At 34.7% G+C, this 16,368-nt stretch overlaps 2 protein-coding genes and 1 long non-coding RNA gene across 8 annotated transcripts in view; 1 reads left to right on the top strand and 2 right to left on the bottom strand.

Moving 5' to 3' along the window:
- LOC130896716 (THAP domain-containing protein 1-like) overlaps positions 1–655 on the bottom strand; it is a 28,282-nt gene extending 27,627 nt beyond the window's left edge. For 2 of the 5 annotated variants that reach the window (XR_009059610.1, XR_009059608.1), the window contains exons 1-2: positions 364–655; positions 49–238 (exon numbers count right to left, since the gene is read on the bottom strand). Coding sequence is in view for 1 of the 5 variants with exons in the window: in XM_057804991.1 (XP_057660974.1) it covers positions 49–238; positions 364–434 (261 nt within the window). In the remaining 4 variants the exon portion in view is untranslated. The remainder of the gene's footprint in view (positions 1–48; positions 239–363) is intronic. The other 3 variants (XR_009059609.1, XR_009059607.1, XM_057804991.1) reach the window with 3 other exon arrangements.
- A 288-nt stretch (positions 656–943) lies between these two features.
- LOC130896220 (ammonium transporter 3-like) lies at positions 944–15,754 on the bottom strand. Of its 2 annotated transcripts, none has more exons than XM_057804162.1 (5): positions 15,559–15,754; positions 11,646–11,861; positions 7,573–7,818; positions 6,247–6,462; positions 944–1,632 (listed from the first exon to the last, which is right to left on the bottom strand). In XM_057804162.1, exons 1-5 carry the CDS (start codon positions 15,701–15,703, stop codon positions 1,040–1,042), a joined length of 1,416 nt encoding a protein of 471 aa, XP_057660145.1. In that variant the 5' UTR covers positions 15,704–15,754; the 3' UTR covers positions 944–1,039. The 2 variants fall into 2 exon arrangements, with proteins under 2 accessions (XP_057660145.1, XP_057660146.1); XM_057804163.1 differs by having other exon boundaries at positions 11,646–11,848; positions 15,559–15,714.
- On the top strand, positions 1,833–3,848 carry LOC130896221 (uncharacterized). Its single transcript, XR_009059545.1, has 2 exons — positions 1,833–2,612; positions 3,654–3,848. It is a non-coding gene; the product is annotated as an uncharacterized LOC130896221 (long non-coding RNA).
- Positions 15,755–16,368: the final 614 nt, after the last annotated feature.

Below are 16,368 nucleotides of genomic sequence, written 5' to 3'. Positions count from 1 at the left end.
GTATGATATAATTATAAAAATGTACGTTTATTGTAAGATAATACTTACATATTTCAAACGGTCAACTTTAATTGTAGGAAGAGCATTTGGATGCAATCTAACTTTTAGCATTGAAGTTCGATCGAAGCATTCATTGGTGAAATGTTGAGAACATAAAACACTAGTTCTTGTAGGCGTCCAATTTGGTTTGTTAACAAAATTTTTCCACAATTTATTTTTCTCACTATCTTTAGGAAAACTAAAAACATTTAAACTCAGTATTTTTACGATTATGTTACACTTATATCTTAGCAATTATGAAATTTTTATTTTGCGATTTATGTATTTAAAATTAATAGTGGCTAAGTGAATAAAAAACCCTACCTGTGAAAAGTAATTCCTAAAGATTTATTTTTAGGAGTGTTGGAGCAACTACAATCAACACAGCTAACCATTATGTTTATAATGTAATTATTATTGTTTCAACACTTAAACACTAATTGATCCTAAGGATATTTATGTGGAATAAATAAATAACAAAATCACTTCACAACAAATCTTTTTAAAAAGACTATAAAATTACACGTCCATTCTAACCAATTCAACTATCAAAATAAAATTTATCAGTATTGGATATTTAAGATGGCTACTTCCGTCTTGCTTTCTGTCCAAATATATAGATGGCAGCTTTCTTGACTATAAATTCAATTCTTGAATTTTAAGATCTAGTACAGGCAAATTAGGCGATTTTGAGCTAAAACTTTAAATTGAAATTGCCGATTTTGATTTTCTAGTTTCTGGGTGGTTTTGGTATACTGAATAAGTCTAAACTCCCAACAAAATTACGGGCACGGATTCTAGAAATTTTGGGACTAGAGAGTAAAAAAAATTTGAAATTTACAATTTTGACTTCGAATTATTTTAATTAAAACTGACATGAATTTATCTCAACGATATAAAACTCTTATCTAGATGAAATAATTTATTAACTTCATAAAAATATACATACGTTAACAAAATTAAACTCAAATAAGTCAACAAATCGAAAAGATACAGTGTCTTATGTAAAAGTCTGTTTATCAACCATATATTGTTTTCTTTTTTCCTCTCCAGGTTCGATATGATCCGTTTTGCTATCAATCATAAACAATCTTTCTAGAAGTCCTTTTTTAGGTAAATATCTTTTTATCATAACCGCTCTGCGATGATTCAGTACTTCGTGTTTATTTCTGAGCAATTTACAAAGTGCAAAAATGAGAAAAACAAACCAAGCAAATACCGTGGTAATAGCTATAACCACGCATAGACAAATAAACTGCCAGAGTATATGAACTTTACGAAATTCCGTTTCGAAATTTTGTTTATTCGCCAATAACGGACACGCCATTACAGCTATAATGGATCCGATTAAATGCGAAGAGATAAGGTTACAGTAATCTTCTAAAGCAGTATTATGTATCAATATGGAAAAGAAGAAGAAAAATATGGAAGTTATTGCCGATATTCCCAAACTTTCCAAATAAGTATAAATATCCACTGCTGCGGCAATTGATATTATTCCAGCTATTCCTCCTTGGAAACATCTCACAATAATCCAATAATTGTAGATACTGCGAAAGATTATCAAATGTAGAAGGCAGACTATCAAAATACCTACAAACAATAATATTCATTGTTAGTATCATTCAAGAATTAAAATATCTTTATTAATATAACAAAATTTGGTCGAAAACTTTTTTTTCATTAAGTTAAGGTCTTATTTTGATACAATTTTTAAACTTTTTCCTCTTATGGAACGTAACCTTAACCTGACACTTTGAACTGTCAAAGCGACAGTTGACAACATCATTTATAAGCCAATATTTAGATAAACCTGTGAAAAGTCTTCGGGTTCAGAGAAAAACAGTATCATAATACCTGAAAGGTACACAGGACACTGGAATGTACCACATAAAATCTGACCTGCAAACGGTTGAGCTGGAAATGCCCACTGGGTTGACTGCAAAACAGATAGAAAGAGTGTTTCAGATTCTGTTAGAGGGTTGTGTAGTTGCTTGGTTTTCCAGGAAAAAAGCATGTGTAGCACTCCCAATGGTTGAGGCAGAATATGTTGCAACAGCTGCAAGTGTTTGTGATCTGTTGTATATCGAATGACTGGACTGTAACTTAAACGGTAATAGTGAAGCATTGTGCACTTTATATATTGATAACGGAGGTGCTATTCAAATTGTGAAATCTTTCAAAAATACGAAGGGTGTTAAATTTCGGAGAGTGAATTCGCGTCTATGGAGTGGAGGAAGAAAGATAAAGACGCGCCAGTTAAAACGAAGGTTATACTCTCAACGGAGAAGGTGTTGTGTACCAAGTTTTGAGACATGAGAGGAGTATGTTCGATTGATTTTCACACGGCTAGTATTATATTAACCTCCTAAAAAACACGGTGACACTGCCGACGGATCAAAACGACGCGATATTCCAATCCGTAGTGCAATATTGATGCAAGACTGCGCCAGATCGCAGACAGCTCAGCTTACGATGGAAACTTGGAACGAATTGCACTGGGAAACACTGGAACACCCTCCTCATAGTCCCAATGTGTCGCCATGTGACTATTATTTATTTGATTCTGTTGTGTAAGTACGTGAATTGACGAACAATTTTCTTAGCAGGACGTGGCAACTTGCCATACTACTGCTGTATTTCATCAATTTCTTCAGGAGCTTTTCCGATCATATTCATTTCACGATTTACTGACTTATGCGTTATCCTTCACATTCTCCAGACCTCACATCTCCAGATTCTTCTTCTTCAACGTATTGTAGGCGTTAGGCCTGCAGTTTCCAACTTGTCATCCTTGAGATGTTGATGACCATCCAATTTTTTGGAGGTCTTCCTAAAGGTCATCGCGTCCCTGGTTTAGAGTTTCGTGCGATCTTTGCTAATCTTTCTATGGTCATCTTGTCCACGTGTTCGTTCCAAGCTCTCTTACGTTTACGTCCTCATCTGACTATGTCTTCCACCTCACATTCGTGTCTTATGTCTATGTTTCTCTTTCTGTCTCTTAGCGTGTACCCACATATGTTTCTAAGTATTTTCATTTCTGTTGTTCGAATGATGTTTTTAGTTCTTTTGTTGTCCGCTGTTGTTCATACTGGTATTATTCCAGATAATATCCTGGAGTGCCCCGTTATTCGGCTAGCTTTGTTTGTTTGTCCTTTTACCTCATTTATTCTGTTCTGTTGATTTGGTGATTTGTGTGCCTAGGTAGTCAAATGACATTACCTGTACTATGGTTTTATTTTCTAGTGCGATTTTGCACCTCATTGGTTGTTTAGAGATGACAAGGATTTTAGTTTTTGCTTGGATACTTGCATGTTAAAGATTTTAGATTTTACTTAGAATGAATATAGAAGCGGATGTAAGCCGTCTTCGCTATCTGCCACAATTCCAGCGTCATCGGCATAACAGATTATTTTTATTGCGCCCGTTGTAAGTGAATATCCTCTTGCTGTATTCTTGACGTGATTTATTATTTCGTCCATTATCATGTTGAACAGTTGCGGGCTTGAAGAGTATCCCTGTCGATTTTGGTTAACTAATATGTGGGTGGATATTTTATAGTTTAAATGTCTTATGATGTCTATTATGGTTTTCGGAACGTATTTCTTTTTCAGGATGTCTACTACGTCGCTTAGCCTTACCAGTTCCATGGCTACAACTGCCGTTTTTAAACGAGCACTACAAACCATGGATGAATCAAAAAATGCCGGTATGAAGTCTGACTAGAGCGAGAAGGAGAATATTTAGAATATGTAATGAAGTATCAACAATATGTATTTTCTCAAACAATTAAAATAATTATAAGTTCAGTACTGTTTATTTCTGCCTATACTATATGTCGTGAAATTAATTACACTCGCTTTTTGTTCTTTTGAAATACGAGTAGGTAAGTAAAGTCACCATGGTGACGGAAGTAACTATCGTCAGTAGGGGTATTTAAAATTCAATAATACCGTGGAGGCGGTATAATCCGACCAAAAGCAGTATGTCAATTATAATTTAAATATAACTGTACACTGTAGCTTGTGACAAAGATTGTTTACATTACCACTACACCAACACTCACACTGTCTGACGCGGGTTTCGATAACCAAGTAATCGTTTTCAATGAAGGTCTATCTGTCATTTTTTCGTTACATTCGCTGTTCCGCAGTTGCTAAGTTTAACCAGGAAAAATAGCACTGATGGGTCACGGTAAAAAACTGAATACCATTTTCCGAATCTGAGTATCCAATCTGGCCGGAGGTATCAAGGTTAGCAAGGCATTAGTAAATTGTATTGTATGTGCAAGTTCCCGTATTGTATCAGAAGTACTAAGGCTAGAGTTGTTTTTCCTTTACAAGGTCGATTGATGAAAGATAGGTACACTTTTAAATGAAAAATTCATATTTTCAACATGATCTTCTTTAAAATCTGCACAGTGAGGGAGTTCCAAATTTTTTCAAATCGTCCCAAGCATAATCTTTTAGAAATACTGCAGCATACGAGTTTGTCTTTGACTAGATTTCACCATTTGTCCAAAATTACTTTCTATCCATTTTTGGGAACAGAAATATGACAGATGAGGTAATACATCGTGATTAATGTAATTTTTTGCAAAAATAGAGGTTGAAATGTGTCGGCAAATCAATATAGTAATGGTCAGTTATAATTTTTCATTTTTTTGGGAATAATTAATAATAAATACACTTCCAGAATCTCAAAACACTGTGGCTATGGTATTATAGACCGATAAAGCGGTATATTCTTTCCTAGCAGATCGTACCTTAGATAAAGTTCATTGTTTCGATAGTATCTTTTTTCCTGCAAAATGTATCTCACGTTGTATCTATTTTTATAGTAGTTACAGTACATGATGGTCTTTGATGTTCAGCATCATCCGTATTAATCTTTCGAAAGCAGAGAACCAAATCATTCCAAGGGTCGGTTCAATTTCAGAATAATATGTATGTACTTTTCTTTGGTTTCTTCGAATGTTTTTTATTTATATGTGTATTAAAAGTATTCTATTTGTCCTATTTATGTGTAATTTTGACCAAACGATATAAAGAAAGTCGTGGAAACTGCCTTCGTATAACTGCGTATTACGAATGGTGTTGGGGGTTGAGGACTCAAAATAAAACTATCCTTCCGTAATTTCGTACTAAGAAGGTAAATAACATCAAGAATGACATTTCCACCTGGGTTTTCTACATCTATCGATAATACATGTAGCTCAGAGCCTTGACAATAAAGATCAAATAAAGGATCGGAACGTTGGCGATTTATAAAACTCTTAGACAGTTTTATTTCGAGTCCTCAACCCGCAACACCATTTGTAATATCGTACTAAGAAGGACAATAACACTAAGAATAACATAACTGCTCATAAGTATTTGATTTGTTCCTCTCCACTCTTTTTTATTTGTAGCGAGTAAATTCTTTAACTGACGCTAAATATCACTTCCCGAAGAAGAGTCTTCTACGTTTGGGGTGCGTGTCTTGCGAGCTTCCAATTGGATGGAACACAATTGAGACTAAATTGTCATTATCACAATAGGTTATTTACACTTTACAGCAGTTCAAAATGACAAAAGACAGAAGGAATACACATATATACGGCACAGACGAAGAAGATGTGGAAATCAAGGATGACAAGTAAAAAAGGTTTTAATATAAAAAGTCAAATATGGTAATAGTCGCATTTAGCGGACGAAACCGTTGTACAACTCAACAAGTTCTAAACCGGACGCAATGTTTTGGAACGCTTTCAATTTGTGCTAGGTCGCGGTAACGGTAAATTTTTTAAATCGATTGTGTTCTGCAATCAAACGCCAAACTATAAACTTTCTCAGACTATAAATGATTGAATTCGTTTATAAAAATAAGAAAAATTAATTGGAACTGCAAGAATTATTGTCTATAATTTAATTTTGAATTATAATGTCAATTTTAATATACATCTAAAAATGGGTGAAGATGAACACACCTTATAGTTCTTTAAAAAGGAACTAGGACAAATTACCTCCAAATTTACCACGTAATGTAATATTTGTTAAGCTCAATCAAATAACTTGTTTTGAAAATATACCTGTCATAAACTAACAAGACACAGAACACAAAAAAGTCTTGACAGCGAACGTTCAACATGTTTCCGATCGTTGCCGATAGGTAGCAGTAGCGCTATGCGCTACGTCCGCTGAATGCGACCGTCGATTTTGTACATACCTGCTCCAAATGCTATAAGGTTGTTGGTCAGGATCACTCCTACATAATTATGGGGTTTCCGATTTGCTTCGAAAAAAGGCGTAGGTAAATTGAATGCAATGTATCCGAGCACGATAAATACTAAACCAACCATAGTATTACCAGAATGCTCACGTCCCAAAGAATGTTCATCCAAGTCATCCATTTTTATAAGCCTTCTACCCAAAAACAACGAACCTATAAGTGATACAAAATATTACCAAAGATTATGAAGAATGAAAAATACAGTAGAACCTCGATTATTCGGCCAACAGTTATACGGATTCGCGGTTATCCGGACTATCAACTGCGACCAATTAAATAATTAAGTAATATTGAGCCAAGTTACAAAATCTTTAACATATGTACTAAAAATCGAATTTATGCAAGCACGAACGAGGTGGAACTTGCATTACCTCGCCCGCGCTCCTCGGGATCGCGCCCCACGCAGGTATGCGTGTCGCGTCTAAATATTTGAAAATGTCAAAGCGTGTTATCGCTTAAAGACAAAATAAATATTATTGATTCTTTAAAAAAAGGAGAAACCGGTCGTAAGTTAGCTGATGAGTATGGTGTAGGTACATCCACGATAAGTGATGATGAGGAAGAATACCGGTTCAATTCTATTGTACACCTGCAAATTAGATAGTAAAGATCGGAGTTAACATCGGAAAATGTATAAAGAATTCTTTATACAATGACACTATTGTAAAAATATTGTAACGATTGCTTTGGTGTCAAGTTGCACTCTACCAATTTATGCATATGGCCCGAATTATTTGAAATATTGATTGGTTTGATAAGAGATGGCGTAACTTGTATAATATTACATCGTTCCAATATTCCGAACCTGCGTTGGAAAGCTACTGTTATTGTAAGTCTTTTCAGTATATGTCATTCATTTGAAGCGTTAACAACAATAAGTTTTTATCACTCAAATATGTCGAACGTTGTTCCTGAAAAAGTGTACTTCTTCATTACTTTAATATGATGAAAAATGCTGCCGAAAGTCATCATATTTTAGTGGAAGTTTATGGTAAACATGCTCTAGCTGAGCGAGCGTGCCAAAAGTGGTTTGCACGATTTAAAAGTGGCGATTTTAGCTTGGACGACGATGAACGTCCTGGGCAGCCAAAAAAATTTGAAGATAAAGAACTTGAAGCTTTACTCGATGAAGACGTATACGTAAGACCTATATGTAAGAACGTGCAAAAAACAGAGATTGATCTATCGATATCGGTAGCCTGAATTGATAAAGATATCTCAGTATCACGAAAAAATATAACTATGAATTCAAAAATGTCTTACCCATGGTTCCTATTATGCTGCTCGATAGGTGTATAACCAAATTCCCGCCATAATCTTTGACTGATACTTTAGAACCCATCAATTTCGATTTATTCATCCATCCATTGGAGCTCCATATCCAATGAATTAAGAACGGTTGATACCAAGAGCAATAGAGAAGCGTCGTAAATACAGAACACGCAAGATGTACTCTTCCCACCAAGAAACATGATATCTGCGAAGATCCTATTAAACAAGCACATAATCCTGAAAGATACAATTAAGTAAATATGCTATCACAATCAAAACGTGCAGAGGACATTCGTGATTATGGGGAATTCCAATGGGTTATTCCAAAAACTATATGCATCAAGACCTATTCGGTATAAGGGTTAAAATGGGGGCAGATAAGCCCTTCATAAGACCCGAATCCTTCTGTGGTATCAGCTACAGAGTAATGGAAAAAGCGCAGGAAAAGAAAGTAGATAGGATCAAAACCTACAAGGGCTGAGACAGGCAAAGATTCTTCTAGGATGTTGAATGTATCAACCTAAGTAAGAACAATATACGAGAACTAACAGGAGCTCTATCGCCTCAATAAACACCTGAAGAAGCTAGGCCCAGCAGATAATGCGGCATGCAAATTTTATTGCACAGAGGACGAAATCTCTATCCATATTCTCTCGAAGTGTGAAACACTACAGAACTCCAGAGCACTACACCTGGAAGCGCTTGATATAGATGACAAAGATATCTGGCAATTACAGCCATCTCACATTTTAGACTTTTTAAAAGGAGTGGGATTGATGGATCAGCTGTAAACACTGGGTTCTCTCAATAGATCCTTTGGGTCGCAGTGTATACGAGCCCCAAATCTACATATACCTACAAGGGTTAAATAGTCGAAAGTATGTTGTTGGGATAATTTCCTTCTGCCGTCTGTTTGTACCACCTCTATTATCTGCATTACTGCATTTTACAATCAACATCTCATCTCATTGTTGGAAATTTCCTTGTTAACTGCCTTTTCTAGATAAATATCTACATAATTATTCATTTCGAATGTATGGAGTTATTAATTTATCGTTCTGTTATGAGAGCCTCAAAACATCGGACTTTGATAATTTCTGTACAACAAGTAAAATCGAAGTTTCTCAATCAGATCAATGTTGAAGTTTATACCATTTAAATATTATAGAAATGGCGCTGCTGAATAGTTTAGGAAGCTTAGATATCCTTAAATTGAAGATGAAATTGAAGAAAGTTGCAATCATTTATATGAATCTTCAAGGTGCTATGGGACTTGATACAAAAAATTGAGTAAGTGATAATTTTCTTTAGAATGTCTCTTTATGGCCAACCGTTTCTTTGGTATGTATAACGACCTAAAAAACTGGATATCTCCTAAGCCATAAATTTGATCGAGTTAAACAAAAAGTACCTTTTTTTCAAAAAATCGATTGAAAAATGAATTTTTGCTATAATTAGATTTCACAGGTTGTCCCTGTAAAAGTTACCGATTGTTAACTATTGGGGATGAGCCGTCACTGGCCTTCAAATAGTAGTGTAGAATTATTTATTCCATTATATACACTACACGAATATAAATTCCTAATAATCGAATATATAATTCAGAAAATAATCTAAAATTTAACTTCTGATTTCGCAATATTGAAGGTCTATAATTCAGAAACTAGGGGTCGTACGAGAATTTTTTTATTTTATCGTCATCTTCACTCCCAATTTTTTTGCATCAAGTTCCGGAGCACTTTGCATAGTTTTTTATCGATTTGTCTCAGTAGTACGTACAGAGATTGGATTGGAATGGGAAATAATAAGTTTGAAGTTTTATTTTGAATTCCTAAAAGTTGTCTTAGAAGTTTTACCAAATCTCGTATCTGCGCCTCCAGTTACTTAAGATCAAAATATCGTTTTTATTTGCAAATATATCGTTTTCTATGGTTTGTATAGTTATCATAAATATTATAGATAATGACATTTGCTATAAAATTTGTTTACGTTGTTATACATGGACTTATTTTTGAGATAGAGGACATTAAACGCGTAACTCATAGCTTTCAACAACATAATGCGAAGTCAAATTAAAAGTGGTATCTTATTCGAAATTTCTCTCATATCATGAAGTCCATTATACTGATCACAAGCTAAAGAATATTGCATTATCGATTTCCTATATCTACAGCGTTAACCATAACCTTTCTGACAATTGCAAATATTATATTCGGTAAATCGTATAAAGTAGACAGTAATATTGTTATAAGTAGTTTCAAAACACATTCTTCTGAATCCAAACTCAATCCTGAAGTTTTAAATCATTTCTTAATCAATTTTGGACTTGATATAATTATACATGACTTTTATGTTATGAGCTTCTGCTGACCTAATTGGATATAAAGAAAATTATTGATACCTCCTTCACTTGACCTAGTTGAACTGAATTTGAGAATTTCTCTATTGGAATAAAAGTGGTTTTATATTTCTCTTTGGAACACGCTGGTACAAAATGAAGCTCTCCATACCTCAAGAGGGTTTGGATAGAAACCTCTTTAAAAAGCACATCTACATTCTCTCACATAGCAAAGAGTCTTTGAAGGTCTTGGAAGCTATTGAATGTACGTCCAAACTAGGTTATACCAGGAAATAACGAAGCAGACAGCCTTGCCAAAACAAATGGGAACGACTCCATACCTTCGACCACAGCCCTACTGTAGCTTCACGAAAATGTCACATCAATAACGAACTGAACGAATGGCTAAAGAATCAGATGGAGTCTTACTGCAGAAACACTCCAGGGCTAAGACAATCCAAGAGATTCATTATCATATATCAGCTAAGAAGTCTAAAGAACTTGACCAGAAACGACATGAAACTGGTGATTGATCTTTTAACATGTTACTGTTCCGTCAAATATCACTTTAAGACGATGGGCATGGCAGATGTCGATAACTGCAGATTCTGCAAGCGAATGTTCTGCCCATTTTGCTGAAAGGCTTAAGTACCTTGGGAAGGAGTCTATATATCTTCGAAGCAGAACGATGTAGAGTCCTGTACAAAATATCTTCTTGGAATAGGTGGAGAGTAGCTATAAAGCCAAAATAATCTTCAATCTACCCTAACAACATTTAGTTGGTGCAAGTAAATTGAAGCTTTAGGATACTGGTCAGAGGCCTGAGGATTGAGGGCTTTCCAACGTTTACCAGCATCTTGTTTTCGGGTGAAATTTATTTTCATCTTAATGGACAAGTCCACAAGCAAAATTGCCGCCACTGGAGTGCAACCAATCCAAAACACAAACACTAGAAGCCCCTACTAATGTGACTGTATGGACTGTGATGTCTGCGTGAGGAATTATAGGCCCTTACTTTTTTGAAGATGGAAGTGTACACACAGTTACAGTGAATTTGGATCGTTATGTGCAGAACAAACCGAATTCCTTGGCACAATTAAAAGAAACCGTCAAGAAATGACAACTGATATAGAGATTACCTGCGAGCCCTCATAGGAAATTTGAGTGCTCAATCAATTCTCAAGAAACAATTTCCGAAGAAATGTATTCTAATATGTAATGAATATTTTTTCAATAAACTCTTTTTGTTCTATGAAATGTGAACTTTCTTATGAGACTACCTTTTTATAGATTTTTCTACAATAAGAACATCTACATCTCTTCTTTTTTGTTTTTTAGAAATATCAACGGATACCAAGATCTCATAGACTATACTGGGTATTATATGATGTGATTGCGGTTGATTTTGCATTATGCTATAAATAGCTATGCGTTGCGTGTTCAACGCCCTCTATCTCAAAAATGATTTGATTGTACAAAACGCTTCAAACAGAAATTATAGTGAATTTTATTCTGTAAATAGCATTGAGACCACAGGAAACAAGGTATTCATTACAAACTTTATTTGACCTTTGATCCTAATGAGAAAAGAAAAAACTATACGAATTTTCAGCTCATTATCTCTCATTACAATGGTGGATCCCTCTTATTGTTTTCCCATTCTCAAGTACTTTGAAAAAACATTGAATATTTTCGAATTCATAGATAATACAAACTTGAAACTTACCGTATAATGCACCGTCCAAATTATATGAAAAATTGTACGAATATCCCAACCAACCTTTGTAAGTAGACTTTCCAAATGAAAGCATATGTCCGATCAAAAAATAGGACATAATGACGTTTCCAATTTCGAAAATATTGAAAAATGATATTCTGTAGACATTTTCAACAGGTACGGTACCCATTTGTACCAAAACAAAACCTAACCTAAGTAAAAGAACTAAAAAAAGTAGGTAGTTATTTAACATGTACAATAAAACAATGAATGTGATTGGTTAGGGACATAATAATGGTAAATATATATTTGATACTCGATACTTTTAAAAAATTTTGAATTAAAATTTGATGATCATCGTTATCAAAAGCACGCCAGACAGGGTGGGACATGACTTTCCCTGGGTGGCTCTACAGTTACTAACTTTTAATAATGGAAAATCCTTTTCATTTCTTTTTTTCCATCGAGATTGTGAATGTCCTCTTCCTTGTTCTCCTTGAGGATTTGACAGAAAGAGTTTTTCTAATGGGCTTAGACCGTTCATTAGTCATAGTAAACTACAGACAACAGTCCAACTGAACTTCTATTTATATCTAATTCTTGCAAAACTTTTTGCATGCACTTTTGATGTGAAAAAATAACACATTAGCAAAATAAACGTTGCATTACAACAACTCAAATTATCCGAGCCCATATGATTGACGATACTGCTGTTGTAAGCTGCCGCACCATCATGAAATAGATTCAGACATTTAAAATAACAAAAACCCCATTTTGCTGGAGAGCTGGGGTTTACCATTACAAAAATTTAAAAATTCCCATCGATTGTGTGTGCTACAAAAGTTATTCGAGGTAAAAGGTCAAAATTTGAGGCTTTTTAGATTTTTATAAGCAAAAACCCTAAACCAAAGCTGTGGATCATAAAATTCTTTACAAAAATGGTCTCTATGATTTTTTTTCTAAAAAGTGACCATTCCTGAGATATCGCGATTCTAAGACTCACATATTATGCACACATCTCCACGCTACTTGTGAGGTAGTGTACTCGACGCGTTTTTTTTACTGTAGTTTGATTGATCTACTCCACTAAATTTCAAGGCAATTTAAGGGACAGATAAATATTACCTTATTATTGATATTGATTATCAATATTGCCATTGATTCCTTTAGACATTTTAATCAGATTCATACTCTTGAAAGTCTACTTCAAAGAATCAGATGGAGTCTTACCGCAGAAACACTCCAAGCCCAAGACAATCTAAAAGATTCATTACTATATCAGCTAAGAAGAAAGAACTACTTATGATGACCACAAACGACATGAAACCTGTGGTTGGTTTTCTGTCAGGTTCCGTCAAATACCACTTTAAGACGACGGGAATGGCAAAGGACGATAATTGCAGATTCTACAAGCAAGCCATGGGAACAGCAGACAATCTACTGTACGAATATCCTGCCCATTTGGCTAAAAGGCTTAAGAAGTCTATGTATTTTCGCAGCAGAACATTAAAATGTAAAGTCCAGTACTGTCAGACGCATGACTTCGTACAACAGATGATTGAGCGCTTTATTCACTTTGTTTTCTGATGAAGTTCATTTCCATTTCAATGGACACGTCTACAAGCAAAATTGTCGCCACTGAAGTGCAATAAATCCAAAGCACAAACATCAGAAGCCCCTACCAATGTGACATTATGGGCTGTGATGTCAGCGCGAGGGATTCTAGGCCTTTACTTTTCTGAAGATGGAAGTGGACACACAGTTACAGTGAATTCAGAGTGAGTATGTAGAGATGTAAGATGACTTCTTCGTGTCTAAATTGCAAAACTTTAATGATTAGAGCCAATGATCTTGGTTCCAACAGGAAGAAGCAACTTCACATACTTCTCTGCTACGAGATCGTAACATTTTTCTTGGCAAATTGATCTGCAGTAGAGAAATTGGCTTCCACGCAGACCCGACTTACCACCTATGGATTTTTCCTTTAGTATTATATCAAATTTACGTGAACAAACCGAATTACTTGGCGCAATTAAAAGAAAAAGTCACGAAATGGCAGCTATCATAGAAAATACCCGCGAACAGTGCTGAGAGCTACCGGTTATCGCATGTAAAAATAAAATATAGTTTTGGCATTTGGGATAATCAGGATAATGTTATCCATTAGAGTTCTTGCAGTAAGTAGTACTAACAAATAAACATCTTCACCAATTACAATTGTTGTGTTTGTTGTATTGAATTTTTCTATTGGAATTTCGGGAACCGTTGGCGATATTCACACTGAATATACTGTTTACACCACTCTACACCAATACTCACAAGTACACTGTGTGACGCTCGTTTCGGTAACCAAGGTATCGTCTGTTTTACAGTTCTTCAGCATCTGAAGACGATAACTTGGTTATCGAAACGTGCGAAACAGTAGAGAGGATTCAGTTAGGGACTGACTATCTTTTGAATAAATGTTTTCAGAATAGTAGTATAATATAAATAGAGACACAAATAGGCATCTATACTTGTCTTAAGTGCCTAATATGTATATACGTGGCTTATATGTGCATATCAAGTATAATGTGATTCTTAGAATCGCGATATCTCAGGAATGGTAACTCTTAAGAGAAAAATTATTGATATGCTTTTTGTAGAGAACTTTAAGATCTACAACTTTTGTTTGAAGGTTTTTCTTGAATCACTTACCATTTTTGAGAAAAATCCAAGAAACCTCAAATTTTGACCTTTGAACTTAAATAACTTTTGAAGCACACAATCGATAAGGATTTTTATTTGTAATGGTAAACCTCAGATCTCTGCCGATATTTGGCTTTCTGAGAATTTTTATTATTTGACCACTATTTTTATGTCTAAATTTTACCGGACCACATTTTTTCGTTCTTGCATATCGGAAGAGTCAAATTAGGACGGCCAAGTTACAGGTAGAATAGATAAGGCTATAACAGAGACATTTTAACCCCTTTCAAATATGCCTTTCCGGATCAAAAAGTGACATGAGGATTTTTTTGCCTTAACGGATCGAACCACGTCGCGACGATCTTCAAGACATTTATTAGGTAGGTCGAAAAGTTCGTAAGATGACATATAGGCTGCTCCACAAGTATTAAATCTATATAATTCTTAGTCCCAATTTTTAAAAGACAACTGACTGTTTGTGAGTTACAAAATCTTGAGCGAATTAACTTTCGTTTTAAGAAATAGATAAAAATAAATTTCATGTGTTAATAAAGCATAGCATTTTAACAAAAAAATACTGTGACTAAAATAATATATTCGGATTTTACTTCAGGAAAATCAACGGTTGAAAAGTTGTTCGATAAGTTTGAACGAGGACGATGCACGTAGTTGACGCCCCAAAGAGGCTACCAAGGACGAAAACAGCGGAAAAATCCACAATATTTCCGATAACCGCAAAGTGCAGCTGATTGAGAAAAGTTGAAACTCTCAAGATTTCAAATGGACGTCTTGGATATTTGGGTATGTGGAAGCTCACAATAGACAGTCAGACAAAGGGACTATACGTGATGAATGGAGAAGACGCAAAAATCCTCTGATAAGGACAATTGCGCTTCGAATTTCTTTCGCATCCACCGTATTTTCTATATCCGACTCCCGGCGACTTTTTTCTGTTCTACGACTAGAAGAAGATGTTCATTGGACAAAAATCTCGAGCCAATGAAGAGGTTATCGCTGAAACTGATGTCCTTTTTGATGTGTTTGATGTGTTTGATGACAATTTATTCAAAGATCTATGACCACGTATACAAATCTTGTTGATCCAAATGTGAACTTAATTTAATTTGATTATTTTCAAATTATTGGAAATAGAACTTTTAGGGTTACTATCTCCCTTTCTCAAATATATATCTAAAAACTGGTAGAATATTAGATATTCGAACATATAACTTACCGAATGTAATTCTAATGTATGAGTTTATATGGCCGTATCCAATATCAGTTCCATTTAGTGTATAATTGTAAAATACATTTCTCTCGTCAACGAAATCATATTTGTTATCATCATCAAACTGTTCATAATCTAAACTGAGATTCATGACAGGAAAATTTGACAATTTTATGACTGTATGTTCTATTTACGATACAAATAGACATATATTGTCATTGTATAGTTATGTCAGATAATCCTGAAATTGGTCGTCGTTCGCAACGATATTTCTGATACCAGAAAAATCGGTCTAAAACTGTTTTCCAATAATTTGTAGTCCATAGTGGCGTAATCTATTACAGGTTTATATTAACTGCCCATGAAATTCGCGAGATTTATTTTTCATGTTTTGTTTTGTTTCATAAATCCTCTGAACATTAAATTCTATTAACGGAATCACGACAAATAGGTTGAGTTTTTTTTTTAATTAAATGAAAAACTGTACATCTAAGTCTTTACCTTGTCGTTCAGAAATTCTACGTTTTGGTCTTAATAGGGGAGTCCATTAGGGGATAATTAATATACAGGAGGTTGCCGAAGAAATCGAAGCGAGTTGATCGGCACACTGCACGAAAATGTCGCCATTTAATTCCATTTTTTGACCAAGTATCTATAAACAGCCTTGACATATTCACATCAGTGTTGCCATATCTCAAAACTAAAGTTGCAACCCTCGTAGTAGGGGAGCTCAAGAGAGGATTGATATAAGGTAGATTAGGTACCTCACCTATTGGTAAATACTTCCAGGTTCGTTCCAACCCATCGAAAAACTTT

The sequence above is a fragment of the Diorhabda carinulata genome, chromosome 7 (assembly GCF_026250575.1).
Source record: "Diorhabda carinulata isolate Delta chromosome 7, icDioCari1.1, whole genome shotgun sequence".
In the NCBI taxonomy this organism is placed as follows: domain Eukaryota; kingdom Metazoa; phylum Arthropoda; class Insecta; order Coleoptera; family Chrysomelidae; genus Diorhabda; species Diorhabda carinulata.
Note: the sequence above shows the minus strand (reverse complement) of the source record. Positions and strands in the feature narration are given on the sequence as shown.

What these genes read in the sequence shown, in the direction of transcription:
- LOC130896220 (XM_057804162.1), bottom strand. Translation starts at nt 15,703, where the DNA reads ATGAATCTCAGTTTAGATTATGAACAGTTTGATGATGATAACAAATAT. An exon ending in TTTGGACGGTGCATTATACG is followed by an intron (nt 7,819 to 11,645) that starts GTAAGTTTCAAG and finishes TGTATCTTTCAG; the next exon opens with GATTATGTGCTTGTTTAATA. An exon ending in CAGCATAATAGGAACCATGG is followed by an intron (nt 6,463 to 7,572) that starts GTAAGACATTTT and finishes TATCACTTATAG; the next exon opens with GTTCGTTGTTTTTGGGTAGA.